The 17,995-nt window shown below is 28.1% G+C and overlaps 1 protein-coding gene across 1 annotated transcript; it reads left to right on the top strand.

Moving 5' to 3' along the window:
• Nucleotides 1-1,916: 1,916 nt before the first annotated feature.
• LOC123224205 (aspartyl protease family protein At5g10770-like) lies at nt 1,917-3,905 on the top strand. The gene is made up of 4 exons (XM_044647837.1): nt 1,917-2,008; nt 2,066-2,163; nt 2,252-2,683; nt 2,882-3,905. The coding sequence occupies exons 1-4, from the start codon at nt 1,917-1,919 to the stop codon at nt 3,733-3,735; spliced, it is 1,476 nt and encodes a 491-aa protein (XP_044503772.1). The 3' UTR covers nt 3,736-3,905.
• Nucleotides 3,906-17,995: the final 14,090 nt, after the last annotated feature.

The following is a 17,995-nucleotide window of genomic DNA, read 5'->3' on the forward strand; positions in this document are numbered from 1 at the left end:
CCTCACGCACCGCGCGCACTGCGTGTACTCCGCACGCACCACGCGTACCACACCTTCCTTCCAGTGCCTACAGCTACAGGGCTAGAAGGGTATTTTTGGAGTTATAAAAAAATTTGCTTATAAAAGTAAAACTACTGTGTGTTTATCTAAAAAAGTATAAGCGAAAATTTTTTCACCTATTTTAATTAATATCCCCGTGAATCGTCATTTTTTTGCAGACATGGGAACAAAAAATTCATGTAAGTGGCATTGGGTCATGCGCAGCCCGCATTTTTTTAACACAATATGCATACTTACTTGCATACCATGACCTCACAATTTAAAAAAAAAATTACAAAGTAAAATAGTCATTAAAAAAAAGTACATTTAGACCATGTCAATGGCTATCCAAGTAAAATAGTCAAATAATATATAAATAAATTAACATGTTATTATCTAAGTAAATCATCTACTCATTTATTTTATTTTTAATTTAAAATTATATAATAAAACATTTGTTTATTATACTTTTTAATACTCATTCATCTGTATACGAAGTATTACTGTTTATATTAATAGGGTAAGCAAGCAAAATTAAAGAAGAAAGCGATTGACATGGAATTCATTTATTAGAATCAAGCGTGCTAGTTCGATTGAATTTAGGTGTGTGGCTCGTTGGCCTCCCAACCTTAATGTAATCAATTATATGCATTTTTATTGAATTCTTTTTAATCTCAGAATGAGACATTCATCAATCTTGTGAGAGGAACATCAATATGCCTTTCAAAGTCTTCTTGTTCAGTTACATGCCTTCTTCTTGGTTCTAAAATTTTTATTATTGTTTTGAAAAATATGGAGACCAAGAAATATGTTGGAAAATTTTGTAAAATAACATGTTAGTTTTATGACTCGGGATTGAATCGTCTAGACCAAACTGACCATCAAACCTTGGTCGAGCTGATTCAATCAATTTAATCTGAATTTCAAAACATTGGTATTTTCCACCCTGACTTTACTTGACTAAAACTGTTACAGCTACCATTTCTAATAAGCCCACACAAAATCCCAGCTCCCACAAAATTACTGATGTCAATCTCAGATGATGTGCTTTGAATTAATAATAAATATTTTATTAGATAATTTTAAATTAAAAATAAAATAAATAGATAGATGATTTACCCATATAATAAAAAAAAAATTACAAAGTAAAATAGTCGTTAAAAAAAACGAAGTATTGAATCACAATATGCATTTTTTGAACCAAATTTATGACGTGCTTTTTAAGAATAAAGATAAAAAAAGATTTGTGGTCAGTAGTGACTAAATCAAGACTTCTAAATCTATCACTAAATCATTACTTTTAAATGGCTATCTCTGCGTTGTCTCAATTGTGCCAATGGTGAAAAACAGTTCTCAGCACATTCCAAACTCAAGTGAAGCGAGACTAGCTTGCACTTAAGAAGGTTGAATTCGAAGTGAGTTTATTCGGGTTTAAAACGATTTTTGCTCTAACGAGCCAGAGCCCGAGCTTGCCTTGAACGAGCCCGAACATGAATGCAACCCTGAATTTTAAGTAAAAACAAACACAAATCTAAATCCGAATATCAGTTAAGTGAGTCGTTCACTCAAATAAAAAAACATTTAATTTAGAACAAACGACACTGTTTGTTCCTTGAAATATGAGCCTGAAACCGAGCTGTCAAGCCTAAAATGCCAGTCCAAAGCAAACCCGAGCCCGAACACATGAACCCGAGCTAAGTGCGAGCTAAGCCCGAACACTAAAATTATGAAATGAGCTGAACATGAACATATGTTTAATGAGCTCAGTGAGCCCGAGCCCGAGCTTGGGCTCACTGAAAACGAGCCGAAAACAAGTTGGGCCTTGTTTCAGCTCAGCTCGGCTCGGCTCGGCTCGTATCCAGCCCTACTTGCACTTCATGCGTTTAGGCCTTCCATCTGCTTATATAAAGCAACCCAGAAAAACAAAGTTTGCACGTTCTACTAAGCTTCCTGCCCTCATGTATCTCAGGTTTCTCCTCCAAGCTTTCCTTCTTTTTTTTTGCCTTCTATGTACTGTAAACAACAGTCATGCTGAACAACCTGAAGCCCAACTCTCTTATAGTCACATTGTTAAAGTCAGTTCTCTTTTGCCTCCGACTGTTTGCAACCGGAATTCCACCAGAGGTTACATACATAGTTTTGATTTTTCATAGCTTAATTTGTCGTAATTATTATTGACCTTCTGACTGAATATTATGTCTTGCTGTTTCAGTTCCAAGCAAAGCATCTCTGGAGGTTGTAAGCAGATATGGTCCATGCTCCTACATTAATAAGGGCAAAGCAAAAACTCTGAATTACTCGGAAATTCTGCTCAAAGACCGCGCCCGAGCCAAATACATTCAATCCAGACTCTTCAAGCTCAAACATTCTGGCAGTGATGATGACCTTTTAAAGCAAAAAGACTACTTCACGGTGGGCACCAAGCCTGATATATCAGCTGGGGCATCCATCGAGTTCTACATTACTGCATCCCTGGGAACGCCAGGACAAAGGGTTAATCTCCTTTTGGACACCGGTAGCGACATCACTTTTACACAGTGCACGCCATGCGTTGATTGCTTCAAACAGAAAACACCCTTATTTGATCCATCCAAATCCTCCTCGTTTTCCGTCGTTCCATGCAGATCGTCAGCCTGTTTATCAGGTACAAATATATATTTGTAACACTCTTCAGTTAAATCCCACCTTCGCGCAAAGCACTAGAGCCATTAGGTATGTATGAACATCCTACAGACATAATTCTTAACAGTATTGATAATTTGAAACATATGCATGCACCAATTCCTTTTGGATCGATAATAGAACTTTGTAACAAGAAATTAGCTGATTACCGTTCCTGCAGATTTCGAACCAGTTTGCAATAAAGCGAACCAGTGCATCTACAATCAATCATACGGCAGTGGTAACTCCTCTGGCGTCGTAGCAACTGAAAAGTTAACCATTATAAACCGCCGCTCTGGTACATTTGTCAAATACCCTTACATTTTTGGTTGTGGCCGAAACAATTCAGTCGATTCTGGTGGACTGGGTGGAGCAACTGGCATAATTGGTCTTGATCGATTTCCAGCATCCTTTATATCACAAACTTCCCAAAAATACTTTTCTTACTGCTTTCCCTCATCTTATAGCTCCCCTGGATACATTAGCTTCGGCAAGACTGATGATGATAAACAATACAAATTCGTCAAGTTCACTCCAATACCCACTTCTCCAAAAGAGTCTGAGTTTTACGATATTATCTTAACCGGAATGGCCGTCGCTGGAGAAAAGCTACCCGTAGCTGGTTCAGAGTATAGTAAATCAGGAGGGGTAATTGATTCAGGAACGACCATCACGTCACTGCCACCATCTGTGTATGCAGCCCTGAGATCAGCTTTCTGTAAGAAAATGTCAAATTATAAGATGTTAAAACCAGGGAGCAATGCTGACTGTGATACTTGTTATGATTTTAGCAAGTATGATGAAGTTGTAATACCAAAGATTTCTATCTTCTTCAAAGGTGGGGTTGAATTGGAGCTGGATGTGAAGGGAATTTTGTTTGTTTATGGAAAGGATTTAAGCCAAGCGTGTTTAGCTTTTCAAGCAGGCTCTGGAGAACCTTCTTTGGTCTTGGGAAATTTTCAGCTAAGGGGAATAGAGGTGCACCATGATTTGGTCGGTCAGAGGGTTGGGTTTGGTCCCGGTGGTTGCAGCTAAACTTGCACTTGAAAATTAACAAGAAGAAACCGTTGTGCTTAAATATATGTTTGAAATAATGTATTCCTAATTGTATGCTTTTACTTCCTAGTAATCTTGAATAAATTCTGGTATGCAGGATGGAAAAATTTAGAGAAATAAGCTTCTGCCATCAAAGTCAATTCAAATTCTGCAAAATCCATTCTATTGTTGTTATGTTTATCCCCTGTTTTTTCCTCAATGAGATCACCCAAAAGATAATTGCCATAGTTTATTGCAGCAGGATACGTCGGCCCACAAAATTTTAAGGCTCAAAGCGGAACCTACAGGATAGTGGACTGTGCCTCTAATGACCAACCAAAATTTTTTTTTTAAAAATTATTAATTTTCACAATTATTCTTTTAAAAATAATACCTCTAAAATTTTATTGAAATGCCTCTTACATTTACCAAAAAAAAATGATTAATATGACAAAGTAAATAATAAAATTATATATATATCTATTTTGAGTATATAAATAAATATATATTTGATATATATATTATTATATGATTAAATAATTTTAAATTAAAAATAAAATAACAACCAATAATTTAATGACACATATAAATATATACTTATTTATATATTTAAAATAGTACACAAGATATTGATCAAAACTGAACTCGTATGTATAGTTATCATATATTTTTAGTTTCACCTATATCTAAATTCTTAAAATCTTTTATTATTTTATTAGCAACATGGTTTAAATGTACTTTTTTTAACTAATATTTTACTTTGTAATTTTTTTTTAAAAATTGTGAGGTCATGATATGCAAGTAAATATGCATATTGTGTTCAAAAAATGCGGGCTATACATGACCCAATGCCATTTACATGAATTTTTTGTTCCCGTGTCTGCAAAAAAGTGAGGATTGACGCATCCAAATTAGGGGAGAAAATAATAAAACTATCAATAATTTAAATACTTAAATAATATATTAATTTTAAATTAAAAATAATAAATCACTTATAGAATATAATTTAAATATTTAATTAAATACTAAAAATTATAATCATAACATTGAACATGATTAGGTCTATGATGACACAAGTAAATCTTCCAATTTCATAGAAGATTTTTCGTCAAAGAAGAGTCTTCGTCTCTGAATGAAGACGATTCATCTTCGTCTACGACGACGCCTAGGAGAGAAAGACGTCGCACGGTCAGAAAGAGAAGACGTCGGGGAGGAAGAAACATCGCCTGGAGATCATCGGTCGTTGCCAGAAAATTCAATCCGAAAGTTTGGAAACCCTAAGGGGGAAAATGTTGTTTTTGAAAACTTGGGTTGGGGGAAAATTGTTAATTGTTAGGGTTTGGAGGTAAAAAATAAATTAAATTTAAGTTTATTTTTAATATTACAAATAAAATGATGATTTTGCCTCTGAATCCGTCAACTTGACAATTTTTTTAACTGCCCATGGGTAGGTAAATGGGTTTTTCAAAGTTAACGGGTGGGAATTTACAGAAAAAGCATACCTTGGGTGGGAAATAGTCCTTTGGCCTATAATAAAATATAATTGATTAAAAATGAAAAACTCTTTAGTCTAATAGTCTCTCAGATCCCATGTAATTGATCATTCATAAATATGATTTATGATTGATTATACGCCAAAAAACTTATTCTCATCCAATTTTAGGTGTATTTTTAAATTTTTTATATGTAAAATTTTAAAAACTCAAATACTTCTTTTTCTATTAAAATTATTTGTTATAGGTAAGTATAAAACCGTTATTTAAAAAAATTAAAATCTTATCTTATTTTTCCCTTTAATTTAAAAAATTAATAATTTCTCTTTACCTAAAGTTTAAAAAGTTTTTTTCCCTCTATATGGTTTTATTTTTTCCAAGTAACCACTTTTCGACAACAGTGTAAGAAAGTCATCGATCGGTCTTCCCCCTATCTCCTTATCTAGTGGTTTCCCAGTAAAACCACTAAAAATCTGATCGAAATAGTTGAACGATATCACACAAATCTATGTATTGTCTAACCATCTATGTGTCGATCGGATGACACATAAGCGAGTGCATCGTCCAACCAAAGCACAAATCTGTGCAATGTTGTCCAACCATTTTAACCAAATTTAAAGTGTTTTTCATATTGAGAACCACCTGAGAGGGAGATGGTGGGAAGACTAACTGATAACTTTCTAGGATTGGTTTATTTGGAAAAAATAAAATCTTAGGAGAAAAAATATAACTTTTTAAACTTTAGTAGAAAAAATTATTATATTTTTAAATTAAGAGAGAAAAAAAGATAAAATTTTAATTTTTTATTAAATAATAATTGTATTCTTAATTATATTAAAAAATTTAATAAAATAATAAATATTTAAGTTTTTAAAATTTTTCTAATGGAAGTTTATAAATACAAGAGGACCTTGAATATAAATAAACAAAAGAGAGAGTTAACAATGCAATTGTATCTAACAAAAAGCCGATTGAAAGGACCCATTTAAGCAAATCAAAATTCCAAAAATCCAGCAAATAGATTTCTATTTTCTACCACAAATCTAGAAATCTTTAACCAACTTCCAACCTTAAACAACTAAAATAGACGAGGAGGAAAATAAAAGATGGATGGATAATATGCCAAATGTGAAGGCCGTATGTCCTATCAAATTTTTGTTCTCTTTAATAAAATTTGTTAAGAGGAGGTAATCTTCTACATTTTAAAGTTTTTAATTTATAGAATAATAATGATTACCCTTGAAACTTGGTTTTTTCTATTTTTGAGAAAAATACAAAACACGTTCCTTCCCTCTTTTAAAAAAAAAAAAAAAACTCTTAGATCATGACTTCACTTGAATCAAATCAAGTTTGATTAATTATTATTAAATTAAGTTTAAATTTAATTTTTGAGTCAAACTTAATTCATTGATATTTTTTTGGTAAAATCATAAGTTTCACTTGAATATAATATTAATATATTTTTAAAATTTTAAAACTTATATTTATATTTTTAAAATTTTATTATATTGTTTTCAATATAATAGACATTATAAGTTATAAGATATTTGATAAAATATTACTCATTCATATAATAATATATATAAGTATATATTTATTTATATCTTTAAAATAAATAAACATAATATTAATTTTACTCAATATCAATGAAATTATATATTGTCACTTTGAGTATATATTTATATGTATCATCACGTGATATATATAAATATATACTTATTTATATATTCAAAATAGATGTACATAATTTTATTTTTTAAATATAAATATATCATAAATGAGATATTTTTGAGGGATTCAATTGAAAAATTACTTTGTTTTCTCATTTTTCTCTCTTAAGATATAGTTTTTTTTTTTTTTCAAATACAAAATTACAAAGGAAAATTAACTGTTAACACATTAGAAATCGTTTCTTCAAAGCCATCTTTGGTTCTTATCTTAATATCACATTTTCCCTTCACTTTCACAATAGAACAATCACTAAAAGTTACAGTGGAATGGAAATCTTCATTTAGATAAGAAAAGAAGACTTACTTCCATTCATGTGGTTACTATAGCTTGTATCCATATATGAAATATCTGACTCGAGTTTCTCTCCATCTTGAACAACCATCAATAATGTTTTTGTTTCCTTCTTTTCAGCAAAATTTGCACTCTCTTACTTTTCTTTGTCATTATGCAGCCTAGTATAACATTCAAATGCATAATGACCAAATTTTTGAAATTGGTCGTCATTGGCTTTGAAATTCTTATCGACATCTCTATTTCCTCAATCTCCCCTTCCTTTACCTCTTCCTCTAGAATTGTTGGAATGAGTATTGCTAGAAGCCTTCAACGCTTGCTCCTCTACCATTGAACTTTTGATCATCTTTTGTTCATGGACCAATAAGGAGCTTTACAATTCATTAAGAGAGAGTGCATATATGTATTTTGACTCTTCAATTGCGCAGACAATATAATTGAATTTTGGTGTCAAAGAACGCAGAATTTTCTCCACAATGGTGACATTGTCCATCCTTTTGCCATGGAATCACATTTTATTACTAATCTCCATTGTTCTGGCACAATAACTGGTGACAAATTCTCCATCCTTCGTTGCCAATGTCTCAAAATCCCTTCTCAAGGCTTGAAGTTGTGCACGCTTCACTCTAACAGAGCCATGATATTTTTTCTTCATAGAATCCCGAATATCCTTGGAAGTTTCTTTGCAAAGAATAGTTTCCGAGATGAGATGATCAATAGCCTGAAAGAGATAATTTTTTACCTTCAGGTCCATCAGCTCTCTAGCTTCCAACACTGCTTTTTGGGAATCCGTCAAAGTCATGCGTGTTGGTGGCTCTTGAATTCCAAATTCGATGACTGGCCAATACGTCTTTGACTATGAAAAATTCTCCATTAGCATGCTCCAATGGTCATAGTGACCATCAAAGCATGGGATAACTACCTGCACAAAATTAGAGTCTATGGCCATTGGGTAAACAAAAATATAGATGAAAGAAATTTGTTGCTATCTCACGTGTTTACTCTCAAAGGCTCTGATACCACTGTTGAATTTAAAACAATAAAATAAAGGAGTAAAATATTTAAAGGAAAGGAGAGATAAGACTAAAGTTTATCTTTTATTTAGAACGTTGAAGCCTTTAAATAGACAAATACATAACAGAAACACCATCAACATATAACCCGTAACGACCTATGCTCTGTACCCATTATTTTTAAAATAGAACAATTTGGATTGAAACAATTAGGATTGAAACAATTAAGAAATAACCAACTCTTAAAAACTAGGACAATTAAAGAATAAATCAGCTGAATATGCAGCAAAAAAAACAATCATTATTTCAACAGTTACTAAATAGTGGCTCATTCAAATAGTTCATTAGTTTTGCCATTGACATAATAATAATAGAGTTTATTAGTTTTATAGTTTGTCCATGAATTAGGCACATTTTTAGATGGATTGATTTCATAGCAATTGTGTTGAATTTTTATATTACATCGAGGATTGAAATTTAAACTCTAAAAAAAAATATTATTTTTTAAAAGTTAATCTGATGAATAAATTTTTAGTTTTTAAAGTTGTAGGGAGAGAAGAAAAAATTAAATTTTAATTTATATTTAATATTATAAATAAAATAATGAGTTTATTTTTAAAACTAATAAATTTAACTTTTTATAAATAAATGTTTAAGATTTTTATGATAAAAAAGTGAAAATTTGAGATTGTGAAAATTTGAGATTGGAGGGTAATTTAAGTGAGAATAATTCCTTTCGCCTTACGACAAAAGCAGAAGGAAATAAGTGGAAATCTTGACATATGGGTAATCCCTTGCTTATTATATTATTTTATTGACCCAAATCTCTTTCTTTCATCAGAATTTGTCTCCATTGATGTAACATACTTAATTACTACAAACGCAGAAAAAATTGATTTCTTTATTAAATTGAGTAAATTACATTGGCCTAAAAAAACTTTTCTATCTTTTTGAAGGGTATAAACGTATTTTTACCTAAAATAAAATTCCACTAATTAAACCTTCATACGTGACGAGCAAAAAAGTCAAATCAATTAAGTATGACATAAAAAAAAGTCAAATAACAGTTACAAAGTCATACAATGAAAATTATATTTAATCGATGTCATTTTCAAGATAACTCCGCATGTTCTGTTACAATTTTTGGTAGGTCTATCAATCGGCTCAAACAGTCCTGGTGCCAAATTGTTTGACCTAGGGCTGGATTCGAATCGAGTCAAGCTCGGCTCGAGCTCAGTTTGGTTTGGTTCGAGCCCGAAATAAGCTCGGCTAAGCGGAGCTCGAACTGGCTCGGTTGATTTTTTTTTAAAATTTTTTATACAAAATGATGCCATTTTGATTAATATATATTAAAAACGACATCGTTTTGATTAGAAAAAATGAGTCAAAATGAGCCGAATCGAATATGAGCCCGAAACGAGTCGAGTTGAGCTCGAACCGAACTCGAACCGCTCATATATGAACCGAGCCAAGCTCGAACTGTCTATGAATCGAGCTCGACTCAGTTTGAATCTAGTCGTAGTTTGATCTGGAAAAAATACTAGTTTCAAACTTATCAAAATTTTTGCCTGGCGCACACTCAAACAAAAAATTTTGTTCATTAAAGTATCAACTTCAGGCCTAAACAAGTGTTATTCAAGCCTAAAACTTGATAGACCTTAAAAAAAAAAAAGGTGTTGTGTTAATCTAATAAAGTTATATTTAGATAAAGTTTGTTAATTTATTTCTAGTTTGGAATAGAATAAATTTGTAATAAGTTAAAATATTAAAAAATATAGAGTTTAAGTTTGGCTTATCATATTGAGTCTTAGTTTAAGTTTAATTTTGTCGAAATTCAAAAGACTCAAGCTCGACTTTCTTAAGCTAAACTCTAACAAACTCAAATTCAAGCTTATTCGGCTTAAATCTATTTATAATTTATTCTATGAAACCTACAACAGACCATTAGATTAATTAAAAGTAATTTTATCAATCAAAATTTCTTAAGATTAGGATTATATTTTATGTGATTAAAAAGTCATATGATACAAATTATATTTAATTAATATGTCATTTTAAAAATAGATTGGCATATCTCATTCTCATTTTTAGTGGATTCGTCGGATGAATAAGACAAACCATATGTCTAATTGTTTGATCTAAAAAAATCAATTTTATGTATACCTATAAATTGTGTTGACTTAATTATAAAAGTAGTGTTATATGTATAAATAATATATATAATTTTATATATAAATAATGATATATCATCATATAATTAAATAATTTTAAATTATAGATAAAATAATACATAATTATATGATAATATATTATTATTTATATATAAAAATATGCACATAGTTTAATTGTAATTTTAATATTATTAATGTTCCAAATTTCAACTTAAATACGTGACGCCATACCTAGATGACATATTGATTCACCTGATTTTCATAATTTAATTTTATTGTTAAATTACTCACCGTTGATGACAAAACTTGTAGATTTCAATCAATCAATATCGTACAACATAACCTTTAAAAGTCCGACTAATTGCGTTATATGTAGGCTGAATTCTTACCAATTTTTAAAATCAGATCAAATTGAGAATCGACTCTGAATTTTATTTGGTTAATGTAAAAAAATATTTATTTATTTGACTCAACCAAACCTGATCAAAACCGAATTTGATTGATCAAAATCGGTTTGACCCAATTTTACCAAAGTTTGATTTTTTTTAAATTTTAATTATTTTTGAATAATTCGATTATTTTTTATTAGAACGGATAAATTTATAAATGTTTGTAAGGAAAAACAAGTTCAAAAATAAAATAAAAAAAGAAAAAAAAGTCTCTTATATCTATTAAAATGTCTTCTATAGGTAATAATTTATAAAATTATTTTTTTCTGTATCATGAGACTGAAACTTTTTTATTTTAATTGTTTCATTGAAATCAAATAAATAATTATTACTTCTTAAAAATAATATGTTTTAATCTCCATAAATATGAGTATTTTGATTGATTTTATTTTTTATAAATTTTTAATTAAAATTTATTCATTATAATTTGATAATAAGTTGAATCGGTCGAATTATGAACTAGTAAGATAATCGGTTTAATCACCAATCTGATTTTAAAAACATTAATTCTTACTTATCCCATTGAGAAAGTTGTATTACAATTTTGTCCCTAATATTTGTTGATAGTAACTTCATTCTTGAAATTGTATTTTGGCCAAAAGACATTTCCACTCAAGGTATAGTGAAATATCAAACTCTTACTTTTCAACTTTTAAAAATCTAAACACATATCTATAAACAAATTTTTATTAAAAATCTCAATTAGGGTTAGAGATAAAATCATTATTTTATTAAAAAAATTTAAGTTTTATTATATTTTTTTCTCTAGGTTTAAAAAAACTCACAATTTTTTCCTAATTCAAAGTTTGAAAAGTGATAAATACCCTCTCAGGGTTTGTTCGTCCCCTCTCTGACATCGATTAGTGGTCTCCGATCGTCAGTCGTCCTCCCTCTCACCTTATGTCTTCCTCCAACGTCTCTTCCTTGCCTCTCCACCTGTATTCAATGAAGACGAAGGCGAAATCATTTTTGTCTAAGACAAAAACATGTCAAAAAGATGTCAAACGAAAAAGACAAAACAAAGGTGTAATCATATGTTATTATATGATTTGGTAATTTTGAATTAAATATAAAATAATATCCAATCACATGATAACACATTAACTATGTACCCAATTATGTGCTTAAAAATATGTACATAACATTGTTCAAATTTAAAATAGTAATACTATTTATACAAACAAATTTAATTTATCATATCAATAGAGTCTGAAGTGATAACATGTAATTAAATGATTTTAAAGTAAGAAAAAAAGTAAACAATTATATTATTCAATCATATGTCATATCAATTTATACAAATAAGTTACTTTGTATACATAATTTTATTTAATTTAAAATTGTGTAGGTTGAAAATTTGTTACATGTCATAGGGGAAATTTTGATACAACTTTTATCATTAATAATAGAATATGTTAGGGAATTTTTTCCTAAAATGGAGTATGCTAATGAAGTTAGATCAAAAGATATTACACATACTTCACAATCCTAAGTAAGTTCAATAGGTTTTTCTAAAAGTAACATGTTTGTGGGCTATTTCGATGAAAGTTAAGCAGTTGATAGGTTCAAGTTTTAATTTTGGTGAATTTATAAATTATATTAATATTAATAATTTATCTAAAATTATGAGTGAAAATGATAATTTTGATATTTTAACGTAATGGAAAACACATTAAAAACTTATCTTGTGCATCCACCATGGCACGTAATCTATTAACGCCCTTAGTAGCACCATGATCAATTTTTAATGCAAATGAATTGGCCTTGGATGATGAATGTCAAATTTACATCCAAATATGGTTGAAAGCATTGTGTATGAAAGATTAGATGATGACGGATGGAGTTGTTGAAAATATATTCAAAGATTTTAAAAATTTAGATATAAAATATGACTAAAAATGTATGATATTTCATTTTGTAAATTTTATGATATGACATAAGTTTATTTTTTTATGTACAATTTCTTTTATTATTTTATCATATAGCTATGACTTTCTTTTGTATTCTATATAACATTTTAGAGATACTGCCCTTGTTTACTTTAAAAAAATACAAAGTCAATAATTTATTTTTTTATAATAGAAAATTATTAAATATAGTAGGTAAACCCAAAAAACATTTGGATCAGCCCATCAAAAACCTTTGGAGGCACGACTCATAAGACTATAAGTTATGTCTTAGGCTTTGCTATTTCAAATAACTGATATGATCTATAAAGTAAATGATTTAACAAGTTTCAACATGTCCCATAAACCCTATAGACTCGACCAAATAAAAGATGACACAATTCGCCTCAACCATGAACACTCTTATGACATCTTTAATCAAATGAGATTTATATATAATGTCAAACGGCATGGCAACATATAATTTAATTTAAAAAAAAAAGATAAAAATCAAATGGCTAGAAAAGACGGGAAGAGACAATTTCACAGTGGAAACCATGCACCAAAGCATTAGAAAATTATAGAAGAGTTTAGTTTACCACATGGTTCACATCATCAATTAATCAAATTGGTTCAATTTGTTTGACTTGGATTAGCCACAAATTTCTTATCGGCAAATTGCATTTTCTCAATCACAATCACCTTTATTAATTCAACATGAGTAGAAGAATCCCAGCGAAAGACAAAAAGTATATATCAATATTGACATTTCGGTTCAATGGAATGTAATATTGATTCTATTATAATATTATTATTATTTATTATTTTTTAAAGATAAAAATATATTTATTTTCAATTAATATAATTATTAAATAAAAATATTTTAAAATAATTATTTTTAATAATCTTTAAGATATTTAAATGAAATAATATTTAATATTTTTTTTATTATATCAAACCAAACACCATATTTATTTATATCTATATATTAATAATTTAAATTTAGTAATTTTGTAGGTAATATATTTTTGTAATAATTTTCAAACTAAATGCATCATAAATAACAAATATTTGCATTCACAAAAATTATTTTAAAAAATAAAAATAATTTTTTATTAGCTTTCCACTAATCTTTGTATTATTAATCTAAAAAGTTTCTCCCTTGATTAAGCCAAAGTATTTGTAAATTGTAACCTTTGTTATAGTTTTAAAAGAATTAATGTGCATAGATTTTTTATATATATATATATATATATATATATATATATATATATATATATATATATATATATATATATATATATATATATATATATATATAAAATTAAATATTATTTTATTTTTTATTTAAAATTAAGATATTTTTGTTATCCCAAGTGACATTATTACAGCCCAAAGTTCTTTATCCACATAATATTTTTCAAAATAAGTCCCCATCCGACTGAAAAATTACGTCACGTTAGGGACGTTGTCACTCTGATTCATTCATTCACGCTCAATGAGATAAGTCCTTGTGCGACGACGTCCTATGAAATTGGCCTTTTATTGTTTTGATTAAGAACTGAGACAATGAAATCTGAGAGAATCCTTTTGTTTTTTTTTTATACATTTCAGGAATTGTAAAGGGTATACAAGTAGCCAATCAAATTCAATCCAAGAAATCTCGGATTCATGAAATGTTGGGATAATAAGTTTATTTTGATTGAGACTATTAATTTGGATAATATTTTATTATTAAAAATAAAAAATAATTATAAAAATAAATTATTTATGTGATTATTGGGTATAATATAATAAAATATAATTGATCAAAAATGAAAAACTCTTTAGTCTAATGGGCTCTCAATTCTCAAGTAATTGATCATTTATAAATATGATTTATGATTCATTATAAGCCAAAAAAAAGATTCAGCGTATTTTTAAATTTTTATATATAAAATTTTAAAAACTCAAATACTTATTCTTTTATTAAAATTATTTGTTATAGATAAGTATGATACGAATTTTAGGAGAACTACACCTCAAAAGTTAGCTATTGAGATGGGAGAGTCCAAGGTCATATAAACCCCACACTAGTTGCCCATACTTTCTAATGTGGGATCCAAGTCTCAGACCTTACACTTGAGATCCTAACATACCACCACACTCCGCAGCCCCGGCGTTCACACAGGCTAACTGTGCGCTAGCTCCCTGCCAGCCCTGGGCGAACACTGCAATGTCGGCGTCACCACCCGCGCCGCACGATTACAACTGGGAGACATAGCGATGACTCTGATACCAAATGATACGAACCTTAGGAGAATCACACCTAAAAAGCTAGCTAATGAAATGGGAGAGTCCAAGGTCATATAAACCTCACACTAGTTGTTCATACTTTCTAATGTGAGATCCAAGTCTCATACCTTACACTTGGGATCCTAACAAAGTATAAAATCATCATTTAAAAAAAATTTTAAATAATTAAAATCTTATCTGATTTTTTCCCTTTAATTTAAAAAACTAACATTTTTTCTTTACCCAAAGTTTAAAAAGTTGTTTTTCCCCCTCTATGGTTTTATTTTTTCCAAATAACCACTTTTCGACAACCAATTTGAGAAAGTCATCGATCGACCTTCCCAGCACCTCCTTCCCTAGTGGTTTTCCAGTAAAACAACTAAAAATCTGATTGAAATAGTTGAATGATATCACACAAATTTGTGTATCGTCTAACCATCTATGTATCAATTGGATGACACATAAGCGAGTGCATTGTCCAATCGAAGGACAAATCTATGCAATGTTGTCCAACCATTTTAACCAGATTTTAAGTGTTTTTCACATTGAGAACCATCAGAGAGGGAGGTGGTGGAAAGATCGATTGACAACCTTCTAGGATTGGTCACTAGAAAGTAGTTATTTAGAAAAAATAAAACCTTAGAAAAAAATTATAACTTTTTAAACTTTAGTGGAAGAAAATTATTATACTTTTAAATTAAGAGAGAAAAAAAGATAAAATTTTAATTTTTTATTAAATAATAATTTTATTTTTAATTATATTAAAAAAATTTAATAAAATAATAAATATTTAAGCTTTTAAAATCTTCTTGACAGAAGTTTATAAATACAAGAGGACCTTGAATATAAATAAAGAAAAGATAGAGTTAACAATCCGTTGTATCTATCAACATTTTTTAAGAGGAGGTAATCTTCTACATTTTAAAGTTTTTAATTTATAGAATAATAATGATTACCCTTGAAACTTGGTTTTTGTTTTTTCTATTTTTGAGAAAAATACAAAACACATTCCTTCCCTCTTTAAAAAAAAAAAAAAAAAACCTCTTAGTTCATGACATTACTTGTATCAAATCAAGCTTGATTAATTATTATTAAATTAAGTTTAAATTTAATTTTTGAGTCAAACTCTAATTTATTGATATTTATTTGGTAAAATCATAAGTTTGACTTGAGTATAATATTAATATATTTTTAAAATTTTAAAATCTTATATTTATATTTTTAAAATTTTATTATATATAGACATTATAAGATATTTGATAAAATCTTTTTATTTTCTTAATCATTTAAAATATATAAAAAAATATTCTCAAAGAAACACACCCAAAACTATTTGTTGGATTAATAAAATCATATCCATTTATTTTTAATATATAAATAAATACATATTTAATATGTATTACATGTAATTGAGTCATATTGAATTAAAGATATAATAACACCCAATCACACAAGAATATATATAAATATGTATTCATTTATGTTCAAAATAGATATTTATAATATTGTTCTAAATGAATTTATATTTTTTTAATAAGACTATGTATATATACTTTTAATATACAGTTTGAATACACAAATAGTATCACATAATAATACTTTTTTAATATCTAAATTATATAAAAAGAAAAATGTGTTCACATTACGTTGCTTTTTTTTCTTAAAAATTGAAAAAAAAAAAAACTAAAATGTAGTAAATTAAATTATAATTTTCAATGACCAAAAAGGAGTAATACAATACTACTTTTATTATTTGTTTTATCTCAAGAGAAAAAGTAAAAAATATGGTCAAAAGGACTATTTCTTACCTAAGTTTAGTTGCGTTCTTAAAATCACATTCACAAAATTTAAAAAAACTCAAAATCTCATCTATGAAACAATTGCTGTTAAAATTTTTTATTAAAGGCATGAGATAAAATCGTTATTTTACTAATATTAAAAAAATATAAAATTTATTAAAAACTTACTTCACTCATACTTAAAGTATTCTAACTTTGAAAAATCACATTTTCTCCTCAAATTTTTTTCATCCCTCTGATCACTATCTCTGGTGTTGATGACCTCTCATTTCCACCATAAACTGTCAGCCAATGCATGAAGGCAATCTGGTATAGATCTCTTTGTCGAAGACAAAAAGATCTTCTCCGACGAAGAGACTTTATATCTCTTCGTCTCCAACAAACAAATCCGTTCCAAATTTCTTCTTGTGCTCTGGCCAATAGTTTATGATGGAGAGAGAAGATTGTAGACGTCAGAGATGGTGGGCAAAGGAGAGAGAAAAATAACCCTAAGATTTGAAGAGAAAATACGACTTTTTAAATTTAAAAAACTTTATGTAAGGGTGAAATGTTAGTTTTTAAAAATTAGAAGAAAAATATAATAAATTTTATAAATTTTTTAATATTATTAATAAAATAACGATTTTACTCTTATTTCTAATAGAAAATTTTAATCAAAGTTTTTTAAATCCTGTGCTTGTAACTTTAAGGGGTGTTTGGTTTTGGGAATGTTTTATTATTAAAATTGAAATATTATTTTAAAGATAAATTACTTTAAAAATTATTACGTATAAATTATTACTATATTTGATAAAAATAGATAAATATAAATAATTATTGTGTTTGGTTAAAAAAATAAAAGAATACTAATATATTATTTTTATTTAAATACTCTTAGGTATAATTATTTTAAAATATTTTTTATGTTATTTTTTATATTAATTAAAAATATAATTATTTTTACCTAAAAAAATTAATAAATAAATTATATATTATAATAAAATTAAGATTATCTTAATAATCTTTTAATACTTAAGATAAAAATTTAAATTAAATTATCTTTTATATTATTTATTATATCATTATTATTAATAAAAAATTATTAAAACTTTTTATTATTTATAAATTAAATAAAATAATATAAAAAAAAATAGGATTTTCAGCCTTACACTCT

This window comes from Mangifera indica, chromosome 1, assembly GCF_011075055.1.
Source record: "Mangifera indica cultivar Alphonso chromosome 1, CATAS_Mindica_2.1, whole genome shotgun sequence".
Classification (NCBI taxonomy): Eukaryota; Viridiplantae; Streptophyta; class Magnoliopsida; order Sapindales; family Anacardiaceae; genus Mangifera; species Mangifera indica.

What these genes read in the sequence shown, in the direction of transcription:
- LOC123224205 (XM_044647837.1), top strand. Translation starts at nt 1,917, where the DNA reads ATGCGTTTAGGCCTTCCATCTGCTTATATAAAGCAACCCAGAAAAACA. An exon ending in CCTGCCCTCATGTATCTCAG is followed by an intron (nt 2,009 to 2,065) that starts GTTTCTCCTCCA and finishes TGTAAACAACAG; the next exon opens with TCATGCTGAACAACCTGAAG. An exon ending in CAACCGGAATTCCACCAGAG is followed by an intron (nt 2,164 to 2,251) that starts GTTACATACATA and finishes TTGCTGTTTCAG; the next exon opens with TTCCAAGCAAAGCATCTCTG.